This window comes from Anomalospiza imberbis, chromosome 2, assembly GCF_031753505.1.
Source record: "Anomalospiza imberbis isolate Cuckoo-Finch-1a 21T00152 chromosome 2, ASM3175350v1, whole genome shotgun sequence".
NCBI lineage: Eukaryota > Metazoa > Chordata > Aves > Passeriformes > Viduidae > Anomalospiza > Anomalospiza imberbis.
Window position 1 is genome coordinate 57,162,213 of NC_089682.1, and position 13,822 is coordinate 57,176,034.

General features: G+C 50.3%; 1 protein-coding gene across 1 annotated transcript; it reads right to left on the reverse strand.

Moving 5' to 3' along the window:
• Positions 1–10,615: 10,615 nt before the first annotated feature.
• On the reverse strand, positions 10,616–12,792 carry GSX1 (GS homeobox 1). Its single transcript, XM_068178242.1, has 2 exons — positions 12,039–12,792; positions 10,616–11,596 (listed from the first exon to the last, which is right to left on the reverse strand). The coding sequence occupies exons 1-2, from the start codon at positions 12,424–12,426 to the stop codon at positions 11,241–11,243; spliced, it is 744 nt and encodes a 247-aa protein (XP_068034343.1). The 5' UTR covers positions 12,427–12,792; the 3' UTR covers positions 10,616–11,240.
• Positions 12,793–13,822: the final 1,030 nt, after the last annotated feature.

Sequence of the window (13,822 nt, forward strand, 5' to 3'; positions counted from 1 at the left end):
CAGAGGACACAACAGATCTCCCTGCCTTCAGAGACTGGTGAATAGAAGAGCCCAGGGATGGTTACAGGCAGCTGGGATAGGAAAGGTGCAAGTGGCTGTGAGACAGCAGTAGGGGAGGGATGGAGCCCCCAGGATCAATGTGTTACATTAGTCAGGAAAACAGAGCTCTGAAAGTGGACATGATACTGGTGATGTATTTCTGTAAACTTCTTATGGCTTGGGAGCAGCCAGCGAAAGCATGGAGATATTTCTGGAAATGCGACCAGGGATAAAGAAGACCAGTACTTTGGGCAAGTCAAGGAGGGAGAACATCCAGCCTTCCTGGTCTGGCCAGTTTGCACTGTAAGCTTTGAAGGCCTGGCATTTGAAGCAGCTCCTTGGGGCTTAAAAAGTGACAAGTGTTCCATGCAGGCTGATGTATGGCCCCACAAATACACTGCACCAAACAGAGGATGCATTCCCAAAGGGACAGTGCACATCCCAGGAAGTCTTCAAAGGGGTCTGAGCTCAGCCATGGCACATATGTGTGTCCAGATAGGATTATGGATGATGACACCAACCCATGGAACAACCTAGAACTGGACCAACAATTCAGCACCAGCCAGAGATAAAACAAAGAAGTTAATGAATTTACTGGTGAAGAGGGCTTGCCAGTCATTCTGAGTTAGTCTGGACTAGTTGAAACAACTGAAAAAGTAAATGAACCTCTCCTTGAAGAGACTGTCTTGAGCCATATCCTTATACAGAAAGATATTTAAATACCAGCTGCTCCCTGCTTTATGCTCAAATCTTAGTGGAACTGTTGATGAAATGAAACATCTGAGGAAATCTCAGAGGTGGTAGCTGGAACACTGAGACTGCTGTGTCTTTAGTAGCACTCGGACAGGTAGGAGTTTGCTCATAAATGGGAAATTCTGCTACCCAGAATGTGCCGTAAGGGCATCTTTTCACTGGAAGCTAAGATGTTATTCTTCCTCCCTGCAGGTGCACCAGTTATAGATTTATAGAAGGAGCTGACCAAGGGCATCTTCAAATCTCAGTGGAAAAGTGTGACATGTTCACCTGAAAGTATATGCCTGCAAACACCACTCTGCTTTCCAGATTGCTCAGGATGAGCAGCACAAAAGCATTTTTTAGGATCAGCTGCTGACTAGTTCTACACACTTGTGATGCTACCATGTGAACAGAGTTTCTGCCTGGAGCAGGTCTCCCAGGGGATTGCTCCACAGATCCTCTGAGCAGCCCAGAGACTGCAGCAGAGGGGCCGTACAGCTCTTCATCTCTCTCTCCAGGTGATTTGGTCTCTAGTGCCTATCTCAGTGCCATCAATCATTCTACTGCATTTACTGAACCATCCAGAACTTGTGAGATAAAGCACTGTACAAATCCTTCTTCAGGAAAAGAAGTGGTTCAGTAAGGAATGAGAACTTTCCCATTGATGAGTTTGCAAAGACTGTAAGAGACTTGGCTAGACTTCAGAATCAAAGACGCCAGAGAAGATATTTTGTAGTTAGTAAATCACAGGTTAGCATCTGGTTCTTGACAACAATTATATTATCCTCAGGAATGGGTTTAGATTAGTGGGGTAAATCCTTTCCATTCTTTCCTTAGGTCAGAGTTTGCTTCGTTCCTCATATTTCCCATGAGTTACTTCCAAAGATACCTTACAGTGGCTGATGAGCAACAGGGATGAATACTCAGTTACTACTTTTGCATCCAGCTGAGACTGTTTCACCTCCACACCCTGTCCAGTGGCTCTTTGGTGCCACTGCCTCTGATTTCCTTAACAGAGTTATTTACGTGCAGCTGCATAAATGCAGTTGTTACAGTTAAGGAATTTAGTTCAGTAAGCAACTATTCTCCAGGGTTCCCCTGCCTCCCTCCTGGTATTGAGAATGCTTCCAGCTGCACTGGGGCTGTTCTTTCCAGACTGCCTCAGTTGCGATGGTTTCCAGGGCCTGATTCATCCAGCCTTACCAAGATTAGTCCTGAGGCAGAAGATAGCTCTTATCATTCAGGGCTTGCTCCTCTGCTCTGACTCTGAACAGGGAGTCTGCTCAAGCAGCTGTAATACATCTTCTATGCAGGTCCTGCAGCTGGTGGGAGAATTGCCATCCTTATATTGATACCATAAATGAAGGAGTTACACGTGAGTGGTTCAGACAGGTCTTTGCAGATCACCTCAAGTAACAAGAGATGAAACAGGACACCGGGATGTGACATCTCAAGTCCACACAAGCACAGAGAAGAGCCCAATATACAGCAGGGGAGGCCTCAAGCAATGTGAGACAGGTTTAGTACACTGCCAAGGAGCTCACACACTTCATGTCATAAGGGTTATCCTTCTGTGCCCTGTGCTTTGAAATTGTGAGATTGAAGAACCAACAGAGACAGAAAGCAAGCTGATTTTTGTGTTGATCCCTGTGGCTGGAACTGGTTTGACTCGGCTGCCCTGTGATCCTCCTTAAAGCCCAGATCAGCAGTGATAAACAGTGCAAAAAGGAGAATTTCTCTGACCAATGCTCTGAGATCAGCTGGCACTTACAAATGGCCACACAACTCTTAAAAAAAAAAAAAAAAAAAAAAAAAAAAAAAAAAAAAGTTGTTTTTTGAGTATTTGGAGGAAAGAGAATTTTTAGTCTCAAACTTACAATACCACAGCCATCTAGGAAATTAATTAGTTTATTTTGTGTGGTAGGACAGTGTTGCCTTGCTGCTGGCTTTGTCTGGGAAAGCATTTTCTGTTTGCAGAGGTGAAAGAGGACATTTGGAGCCAAGTCTGGTGGCTCAGCTTGGATGAACAATTTCCAGGAGTGTATTTTGGTAAATGAGTGGCTCGTCATAGCCTGGAGTATTTCAACCCTGGGTTATTGGGTTAGGGAAAAAACTCTGTAGCCTCTAAGTCTTAGTGTTATTCTTCTGTGGTGATAGAGAGCTTTCCTGCTACCCAGGGAAGGATGACTGAGTCAAAACCAGGGAAATGCTTTCTTGCTCTGTTTGGCAAGAAATCTTGTGTTAAGTGGACATTACAAGGTGCTGACCAGCAGCCTGAATTCTTGAACCTACAGTCCCACACAGAGATACTGCTCACAGAAGAGCCCTGCTGCCTCCTCCGGTATCCATACTTCTGTGAGAGGGGGAGCAGTTCACCAGTTTTAAGGCATAATTTTCATCATCTCCAAATAAAAGTTCTGCATGTTATAACTGCACTAGTGGGACAGCAGTTCTGCCCAGAGTACATGGTAAATTCCAGTGGTTTTGACAGCATCTTCCAACTCAGATTGGTGTACACTTGAATATCCTCAGTGAACTGAAGTTGTGTATAGGAGTAGCTCATTGTTTCTTTTTAAATGGTGTCCTGATACACGAGTCCATTTGTTGTATCTCTGACTCTCCAGAGGACTGTGGGGGTGATGAGCTATGGACCACTGAGTTCCTTTAGCAATCCAAATAAAAACAAAGGTTGGGACCTCATTCGTATGAAGCGGATCCAGCTCTAGTTACCATGACACCATGACAATCAACTTGTTTACTGCTTCAAGGTACAGTCTAAACATTCTTGGCATGTCATTTGCATAGCAATATCCAGAATGCTTTGTGTCACTCTACTGTATTAGGGCTCAGCAAATGCATTGAAAGGTTTCTTTACATGTATGCTTAACTAAAGATAAAGAAAGGAAGAGAAAGGAGAAGAGAGCTTTACTTTTGGTAGCATGTTTCATACAAAGTGTAATCTAAACTGTGTGCAAAATTAAACATAAGAGCTGGATACATGACCCCATATGTTCTGGAGAAAGAGGGAGGGAGGCAATTATTCAACAGAGGGTGGAAAACAACTGAGAATATCTAGGAGTCATTTTGGCAGAGTATTTAAGCATGTGCTTAACTTTAAACAGGTGATTGACTGAAATGCAGGAAGGAAAAATAAAAAGGCACAGGGATGTGAGAAAACATGGATTAGTAGAAGAAAAGGGAATAATGACAGGGAGCCAGCTCGGCTGTGTGAGCTGGCAGCACTGCAGAAGTGCCTGGGCGGGTGTGTTGGCTGGGAATAGCTGGTGGGTTGGAAGGGTGCATGGAGAGCTGTGCCAGGACACTGTGTACAGGGAAGCCTGTGTGGCAGTGAATGAAGCACCCAGGTATCATCTGGCATAAACTGATGTGGTTCCTCTACTTGCTCACCACTGCTGACAACCTGAGTGTTGGCTTCAGCAGTTGTGCAAGCAGGGCTGGGAGTGAAACATCCCCAAAATGTCTCTGAAAGGATGGGGCCTGGGAAGAAGAAACTGGGGCAAGAATTGTGATTGATGATAGTGAATGGCCAAAAGTATGCAAAGCTGGATCTGGAGTCAGCCAGAGAGATGGGAATCTTACCAGTTAGTGCAGGCAGGAGTACAAGGGGGTAGTGGCGGGGAAGCTGAAAGCCTAGGAGGTGATGCAACAGCAGAACAGGCTTTTAATGTGCTGGAGCAGCTTCTGTCTGGGTTGTGACAGGTTAAGTCAGCTCCACAAGGGGCCAAGGTAGGACTCAGACAGGTCTTAGATGCCATCAGAACTATTTCACTGCAGTCACAGGCATCTAGGTAGAAGGCATGAGGTCCAGCAGGTTTGACAATGGCAATACTCCAGCTGTCTTGTCTTCCCTCTGTGCCCATAGCACATCCAGGCTCAGGAGTGGTCATGCTCAAAAGAGTATCTTGATGGCCAGGAACTAAGGACAGGAGCTTCCCACATCATCAGCTTTCATTTACCTTCCCCCCTAGGACAGTGTGGTGTCCTCCCAGTTCAGGCACTAAAGAAAACTCAGAGTTGACATGGTGGCATGACATCAGAGATAAATATCTCTTGCGGATTCAGTGAATCTCTCAGACTTTGGTCAACTCAGAGATCAAAGCTGGTTTTCTCTAGAGGAAAGAATTAATGGAGAGGCATGTTAACACTTCTCTGTCTGCTGTAATAAACAATCTGCAATCCTGTACACTGTTCCTAGCTGAGACCATGGGAATAGACTCAGGAGACAACCCACATCAGAGTTGGACAGCTTGCTCAGCAGGATAGCCTTTACAGATCAGTCATCTCTGTGCTACCTCCAATAGAACATCAGACCAGACAACTCTGGTCTGAAAGAGCACTGTATAGTGTGAAGGTCTGAATAAGACAGCTCCCAGAAGTGTATTTGTGTCACTCGTCAGGGAACAGCCTCTGCCTCATTCCGTCCATGTATCTCCTTTGCACCACCTGGCTTGTGGAGGCCTTTTCTCCCCAGAGTTACTGATCCCCATGAATTTCCTCTGGGTTTATATCACACCAAGTGCAAAATGACTATGACTTTAAAGAAAACTTAAACAGCATATGTACATGTGTTTTACCATTCTATGCTTCATGTTTTACCACATTATTCTTAATCCTTCTGCTCTGCCTTGCACACTACAAGCCACTTAAACACCTACACATTTTGCAGGTCTGTATGGATTATCTACTATTATTTGGTATTTAGCTGAGGCTTGATTGAAAAGGGGGTTCTTAAAAAAAAAAAAAAAAAAAAAAGAAAAAAAAAAGGTGTAATCCAAGGCACTGCACACTTTTGTAGTCTACCCTGACCAGGATCGGTCAAGTACAGGCAGCTAGGCCTCAACACAGGATATTTAAATATTTTGAAATAAAACTAAATGCAGATGTATTTGCAGCCACAGCTACCATATATTGTCTCCAACAGTATGGCTGAATCTGTCTTCTCTGTTTAGGCTTTCAGGTGTAAATTTGCTTGTCAAGAACCATTTGAGGTGCCTAGTCCTATTTCAGATGTACCAGAGTATCTGACATCTTCATCAGACTAGCAGAAGGGACCTATCAGCTGCAGACCCCTCTGGAGCGGTGACTGAAACCATCCAGACCAGATACTCCCACCCAAGATCTAATGCGCTAGTATACACCAATGTTTAAGCATGGGAGCCACTGCCCATCCAGCTGCAAAGTGCATAAAATAACATACTTGTAATCTGTGGTGATGCTGATAGCTTTCATAGTTGGAAACCTGAGGCTGAGGGAAAGAATAGACACAGATCTGACAGGAGTTACTGTCTCTGAGGCACATTTTGGGTCCATGATAACATCCTATTCATGTGTTTTCTCCAATGTGGTCTATATAGACTGGTAGCAAATATGTGATAAAAATGTACTCTTTCCTACGTGCTCTTTATTGGGAACAAGCTTAACAGAAAATGTCAAGAAGGAAAGGACAAGTTAGAGAAGGTTGTAGCAGAATAAGAAAGGGGATATAGCAAACTTAACAATGAAGACTTTTTCCTGATTACGGTAATTGCTACTTCTTTTTTTAGTTAGCTAGTTAGTTTAGTTTTATTTATATATGCTGGATATATATGGGTTATATGAAATAGAGTGTATAGAGTAGTTCCAGAGCAGTCAGCTGTCCAGCACCAGGCAGCCATTCCTGTAGAGCTACAGCCATATTAAGCATCAGGCCCAGCCATTTGCTGTCATCATCGGTGTCAGTATCCTAGGAGATGTCCTGATCTTGCATAATTACATCCTGATAAATGAGTACTTTGTGCTCATAGGAAAAACACTTTCAAAATTAATGTAATTGAGAGAGAGCTACTGTTGATGTACCTGTCTTCAAATCATTAGGAATATCATGCAAAACTATTTTATTAAGGATGATTTATTAACACCCACCTATATTTTAAAGTAATCACATTCAGAGACCAAATTATATTGTTATTAGAGAATCAAATTTCAGAGCTGCCCTCAGGAACCTAAGGATTAAAAATTAATCCTTGTTATCCCAGTAAATTAGTAGGTAAGGTTCATTCTAAGTAAATAAGAGTATAGAAAAACACCCAGTTACCCACAGTGTAATGCTATTCCAAAGCAGCAAGTCCATTTACCCTGAACACTATTCCAAAGCCATAGGGCCAGCTCAGAGCTGGCACTGTGTAAATACATTAACTGCAGATAAACCAAATCATGGAATTCCTGAGTTAATAATAGTGGTTTTGTGGTTAAGAGCAACAACATTTAAAATACCAATGCATGTTTTCAACTGTAAATCTATTTGATGCAGCCTTTATGTGGAACCAAATGAAGTCAAGAGATAAAAACAAAAATCACATTAATGTAAAAGCCAAATAACGCAAATTAATCTTAAGTAGATGTAAGTACACAGGTAATTAATGTTGAAAAAGTTCTTCATTCCAAACCTTTGGTTTTTTTTTCCCAGGTATGTTCACATTTTGTGCCTGTGAAAAGAGAGTGGTTGCATATGTGATGGGATGGGGTGTAGGACACCAAAATTCAGCAATACCAGTGTGTGGAAAAAAGAGCCCAGCATGATCTTTTGTCCTCCTTCCCCTGCCAGGACAGTCACTTTTGCTCTGGGATACAGTCTTTACAACCTTCATAGTATCCAAAGAGTCTCCTCTCTGCATGCTAGGGCAGAAGTAATTAAACTTTAAGACATAAATAAGATCAAAAAAGTATGTACTGGAAAATATTCAAACCCACTTTGTGCATTTATAAATCTGCTTCCTGTTGGAATCAGGTGAGACTGGGCATTTTAGATGCTAAAATGCTTAAGTAACTTTCAGAAACCTGCTGCCAAAATGGCTAGAGATAGAAAGTTGAAAATTGGCATGTTATGACATTCGCTTTAGCAGAGGTGCCCATGCTCTTCCCACAGCAAAATTACTTTAATTTGCCCAACCTCGGAGTCCTTGAAAATGACACTCTGAGCATTTGCTGTAATGATTTCTCACTAAATTAGAAAAATGCCCAACTAAGGAGGGATTATCTCTGCATGTGGATGTGGCATAATGACTGTCAAGTGCACTGAGAGCCCCACTGGGCTTTGCAAGGTACACAGGGTCTGCAGCAGAGGCCAGCGTGCATCGGAGAATATTAATACTGCCTTGTTGGGGCCATCCATTGTGATACTCCACTGCTGTTCAGACAAAATTATACCATATGAGGGAATTCTCTTTGCTACTTTGCATATATGAGGTACATTTTAGAGCTGAGGATTGTTCCAAATTATCTGGCTGACAAACTCAGTCCATAAAGGATGCAGTCACGTGTGTGCCCACACTCTGTAATGTGTGCACTGGCTGGGGCAGCATCACTACAAGATTCTTCCTTGCAGCCCACAGCCACTGTGCCTGCAGTGAGGATGTGATAGTGAACTCCATTCTGCACACCCATAAAATTTTGCAGCTGCTACCTCAGATCCCACCAGTTCTAGCTCCTCAGGACAAAATGTGTTTGTCCACAAGGTACTGGTAGTCTGCCAGGCATGCTGCTGCCCAGGTTTCACAGTGTGTAAGGAGGAAGCTGCGTGGGCAGTGGCACTGCCTCATCATCGCTATCACAGTGGTGAGAAACTCTCCCTGTCTGCTTCAGCTCAGCCTCAAAACAGGAGTGTGAGGAGGCACATTTTGTACATCAGAGCTTGTGCCATGGAGGAACAGAGACATGATGGGAATGTGCTGACAGACAAGGATGTTGAGAACTTCAGCAGCACTACCACAATACCACTCCAACAGCAACACTCAAACGCTCAGTGCCGGTCTTCCTTGCATCTCACTGCCAGCCAACTGGCTCAATCCCATGCTGCTGAACAGGCACGAGGAGCACATGCACGCACCTCTACGGGTGCCACTGACTTCAGTGCCAGTGCTCTGTAAGAGGACACCAGGCCCCTTGCTAAACCTACATTAGGCTGTTTCTGCCTCTATTTTGCAATGACTTTTCAAAACAAGCTTGGTAAACATGAGCAGGATGGGAGGTGAGAGCTGGAAAATCTACAGGGTCCTGCTGTGCAAATTAAGGTCCTCTGAGGGGTCTTTTCTGTTGAAACTGTTCCACTGGGGAAGAACGGGCATGCAGGAAACATTACAGGGCCAAGCACCAGGCAAGACTGACTGACTCTTGTATCAAAGCCAGATTTTAGTCTCAAACCTGCCAAATTCATCCTCAACAGTCAAGGGAAAAGAAGACAGGAAGATGCTGCCCATGGGATGTTGTAACTATGAGCTTGCCCTGCTATCCCATCTCAGCTGGGTAATGTGGGAAGCCAGCTGAGGAGGAAGCCAAGATGGAGAGGTAAGAGGTCTAAGGGTCCCAGGAGTCAGTGAGTGAAGGAAGGCCACCAAGGAGCCTGAACATTTTGTCTATGTGCCTCAATCTTGATAATGCAGCTACCTAGTGTCACCAAAACCTTGCAGCTTCCAGACAGAGGAACACAAATCAGGCCAGACCAGCAGGGTGAGAGTACTGCCTTGTGCCTGTCCTGCGCTGTCATGTCTAATGGTTCTCCCCCACTTCACATTATCCTGAGTGTCCTCAGAGGTCCACAGTGTGCTGTGGGCTGCAGGGTCACACTTTCCACTCATCCGTGGAGTGGAGCTGGAGGAAGCGGTAGATCTCCCAGACACACAGCTATACAAGGTGTCTTGGGAAGGCTGGAGGGTGACATGTTTGTTTTATGGACAGGACTTGATATTATTCCAGGAGGGGGACTTTTACCTGCTCTGCCTTTACCCTTGGTGCCCAGGGATCTCAAACCCACAGCTTCCCACACCAACTTCAGCCTGTGTGTGGAGCAGCATTGACCTTCTCCTTGGGGATTTCTCATGAGGGACGGTATCTCCCTGCCTCTTCCCGATGCATGTTTTGGACATGCTCTGGGATGAAAATTGGGTCCCATCCCGGTACGGGCAGAAACCTACGGTGGCCTCGGGACCCAAGCACATTCCCGGATTGCAGGGCATGAAACCCGCCGTGCCAGGCGGTGCAGCTCTGCGGCCTCGCGGGGAGAGTCGAGGCATCGGCTGCCAGTGAAAGGGTGGCCGCTGCACCCACTGAAGATCGTCTCCGTGAGCCCGAACGGAGCGGGAGTCCCGGCACAAGGGGCTTTTCTCTGCACGAACGGAGCGGCGGCCGGAGCGCCGGGCTCTGGGAGTCCGACACCCCAGGAGGTTGATACCAGTCCGGCCCCGCGCCATCGCTTGTGTCGCCCCCGGGGCTGCGGGGCTTCTCGGCTGCTTCCGACGGGGCTCCCCGCGAGCCACCGGGACGAGTCACCGCGCGGAAACAACGGCTCTCTGCCGAGAGCGGGGCTGCCGGGATCCAGGTCCTGGCCCCGGCCCCAGCCCGGGAGGGTCCGCGGGAGGCTGGGACAGTCCTTCCACTCTGGCGGCGGCGGGCACCGGGACAGAGAAGCCTAGTCCCGGCGGCAGCCAGGTGTTTATATTGACCTACGGCCGTAGGCAGGCTTGCGGCTGGGATGGCAATGAAAGGTGCTCAGCCCAGCCTGTCCCCGGCTCGATCTTTAGCTTCGCGGGGGAGGACCGAGAGAGCCCTCGGGACAGAAGGCGGGGGTCCCATGCACCCCGTACCTTCAGCTCGACACGGAGAAAGGAAGACTCCCCGTCATCTGCGCTCGCCGGAGCGGGCGGGTCCTGGTGCCGCGCTGCGGCGGCGAAGGGTTGGAGAGCGATGGTGCTCCCAGCGCGCACCCGCGGACGCCGAGTGGCTGCTTTCTACGCGAAGAGAAGGAAATAAACCACCAACGAGCTTTTATTGTTATCATAATCATTATTATCATCGCCATCATCGTTTCTCTGCACATAAATAAATAAATAAATATCTCCCGCGGGGAGGGAGTGGGACGGAACGGTACAACCACAGTTGTGCGCCTGGCAGCGACGAAGTCAAAACAAAACAATTTTGTAAAGGAAAAAAAAAAAAAAAAAAGAAAGAAAAAATAAGGGAAAAGATAGTAACCCAAACAGCCTTCAATCCTCCCCGTACGTCCGCCCACTTTTGGGCACCGCCGAGTTACCGGAGGGAGCCCGGAACAGCATCCCTCCAGGCGGGCGCACTGCCCGTGCCGGGCAGCATCCGCGCACTCGGCGCCCGTCTCGGTGCGCGGGGAGGTCTGCGAGGAGATTCTCGGGCTCGGGGCTGCGCCTGCGGGGAGACAAGTGGGGGAGCACTATGGGGGGACGCCTGGGGTCCTAGGGAGGAGTTTATTTACACCAGGGTGCCGGGACACCCGTCTTCACGGGCCGGGGGTCTAGAAAGCCGAGAAAGTCCTTCGTAAATTACACAAATTATACAAAACAGTACAAAATCCTGCGTCTGCATGTCAGCACCGGGGCAGGCAGGACTCCCTCCGCTGCCTTCGCCACAGTTTCTGCGGAGCCGGGTGGGTGTGCGGGTAGTTAGGGGGTGACTGCGAGACCTCTGTCGTCCTTCCCCGAGGAGGACGGAGACATGCGCAAGTCCTCGTCGTCCTCAGAGCACTTAGTGGTGGAAAGGGACGAGCATTTGCAGCTGTGGCCGCCCCCCCCGCCCCGGTGGGAGCTACTTTTGCCTTCTTTCTTGTGCTTGACCCGTCGGTTCTGGAACCAGATCTTCACCTGCTTCTCGGAGAGGTTCAGGTAGGTGGCGATCTCGATTCGCCGCAGTCGGGAGAGGTACATGTTAGAGGCGAACTCCCTCTCCAGCTCCAGGAGCTGCGTGCTGGTGAATGCGGTGCGCATCCGCTTGCTACTGGGCAGCTGGCTGGACGTGCTGTCTGGGAATGGAGAGAAGCGCACCGTCAGGACTGGCCGGACCCTCCGCCGCCTGCCCCGCAACGCCGGGCACTCGCCAGTCCCCGCTGAGCCCTCCTTGCCGCCTACACTGCGGGGCCAGAGCCCTTCCTCGTCCCCAGGGGGCCTGAGACCCAGCAAGCGGCTGCCAGGCTGGAGTCCGAGCCCAGAAGGGTACCGCGGCGGCCTCTCCTTCCCACTCCGCACAGCCTGGATCGGAGGCTCGGCGGGCAGCAGGGGGGCTTCCCCAGCGCATCGTCCAGGGCACCGACAGAGAACTCCCGGTCCAGCCTCCGTGCGCTGGGCAGGCACCCCCCTCCCCAGGTGTCTTCGGCAGGGTCCCCCGGGATCCCCATCACATCCCCGCAGCGCCCACCGCTGTCATGCAGGCATGCACCCCCCGCTCCCCGCCCCTGCCCGCCTTACCCACGGAGATGCAGTGGAACTGCCGGGGGTCGGGCAGTGGGTAGGCGCCCTGGTAGAGCGCCGGTGCGTGCCCGACGCTGACGGCGGAGACGGAGTGCTGCTGGCGGGCCAGGGGCGAGTGGCAGTACTGGGAGCCGAAGGGAGGGAAGGAAGCCTTGATGAGGGGGATAGCGGGCGGCGGCGGGTGCAGCTGGGAGGCGGTGACACAGAGCGGGCAGACGCAGAGCAGCCCGGCCTTGCGAGCGTGGCAGGCTCCGGCCGGCAGCCCGGGAAGAGGGTGCGAGGGGTGCACGGCGTAGGGAAAGAGCGGCGGCGGCGGACTGCCCTCCCCTTTCTTCTCGCCCGCCTCCCGCAGCACCAGCGAGTCCACCAGGAAGGAGCGCGGCATTGCCCCGCGCAGCCCCCGCGCAGCGCCCCGCGCAGCGCCCGCGCGGCGCCGCTGGCCAGCCCGAGTGGTGCTGAACGTCGCCCGCCGCCCGCTTTAAATAGCGCCCGCGCCATGTGATGGCGGCGCCGGGCGCTCAATGGGCTTTCTGTGGCTCTTCTCTTGGCATTCACGCCGCACGCTCCCTCATTATTTCCCTTGTTAACTAAATGAACTGCATAATGTACTCTATTCTTGTCGACCCCACCCACGCCGTAGCAGGCGGCCTCTCCCCTCCTCTCCCTTTGGCGGGGTTATTTTCTCATTCTCTCGCGATTTAATATTCTTTTCTTTCTCTTTATCGCTCTCCTTCGTTTTCAGCCCAGCTTTCAGCCCAGCTTTCAGCCCGCTCCCACTTGTTTATTTTGCCGGCTGCAGCCGCGGTCTCCACCGGCGTCAGCTTCCCCTGTCAGCCCCCCGGTGCCTTTCCCACCTGTGGCACCAGGTCGGCCCCCCGGTGCCGACGGGCTCTCTCTGTCCCCTCGCCTCCGGGATTTGTCGTCCCCACTGCCTCGCCCGCCACCCTCCTCAGCCCCGCGTCTTTGTTCCCAGCCTGGTCCGGGACCTGCCACTTATTGCTGTCGCCGCCGTCGGGCGAAACCCCCGGCCACAGAGATGTGCCAGCCGATGTTCCAGCGGCAAAGATATCCGCCGGGCCTCTGCGTGGGCGCCCAGCTAACGGGTGCGGAGAGCCACAAGCGTCTCGGCTGCGCTGCTGCGGGTACAGAAAACCCGACACGCAGATACCGCTCCGTGCCGGCGGCACCCGCGGAGGGAGAAGAGGCGCCCGGCACGTTCCGCGTGTCTTTACACCTGGTGCCGCTGCCCAGTCCCAGCGGTAACACCTGCCATCGCACCATGGCACCGTGGCACCCACGTGCGGCGGCCCCGACCCCGGCCACCACCAAAGCGCGCTAGCCCGACCCCGCATCGCCGCGCACAAGCGCGCCGGGAAGTCCCCGCGGCTGTGGGGACGACAGGGAAATGGCTTATATTTCCCGAACGATGAGATTTAACTCAAACACCGCGGCGGTGTCTGGATGTCTTGGCACAGGGACCTGCTAAGTTCACAGCGGTCCCCAAAGCGAGCGCGCGTTCCTCGGAGCTAACGCGCACCGGCGCTGCCCCGTGCAGCGGCTCCCCGCGCCGCGCTCCTTGGAGCTCGTTGGTTTAGTAGGTGAATAAGGAAGGCTAACAAATAAGAAAAAAAAAAAATAATCGTGGGGATACATATTCTACTCCGATTTTCTCGTTTAATATACGGGCAATAAAAAGGCAAACGCATCCTCCGACCCCTGTAAAAACGTGGGGAGATTGCTCCCTACAGTAACCTCCCCGCCTCGAAACCAAACGGACTTTT

What these genes read in the sequence shown, in the direction of transcription:
- GSX1 (XM_068178242.1), bottom strand. Translation starts at nt 12,426, where the DNA reads ATGCCGCGCTCCTTCCTGGTGGACTCGCTGGTGCTGCGGGAGGCGGGC. An exon ending in GTTCCACTGCATCTCCGTGG is followed by an intron (nt 11,597 to 12,038) that starts GTAAGGCGGGCA and finishes CTCCATTCCCAG; the next exon opens with ACAGCACGTCCAGCCAGCTG.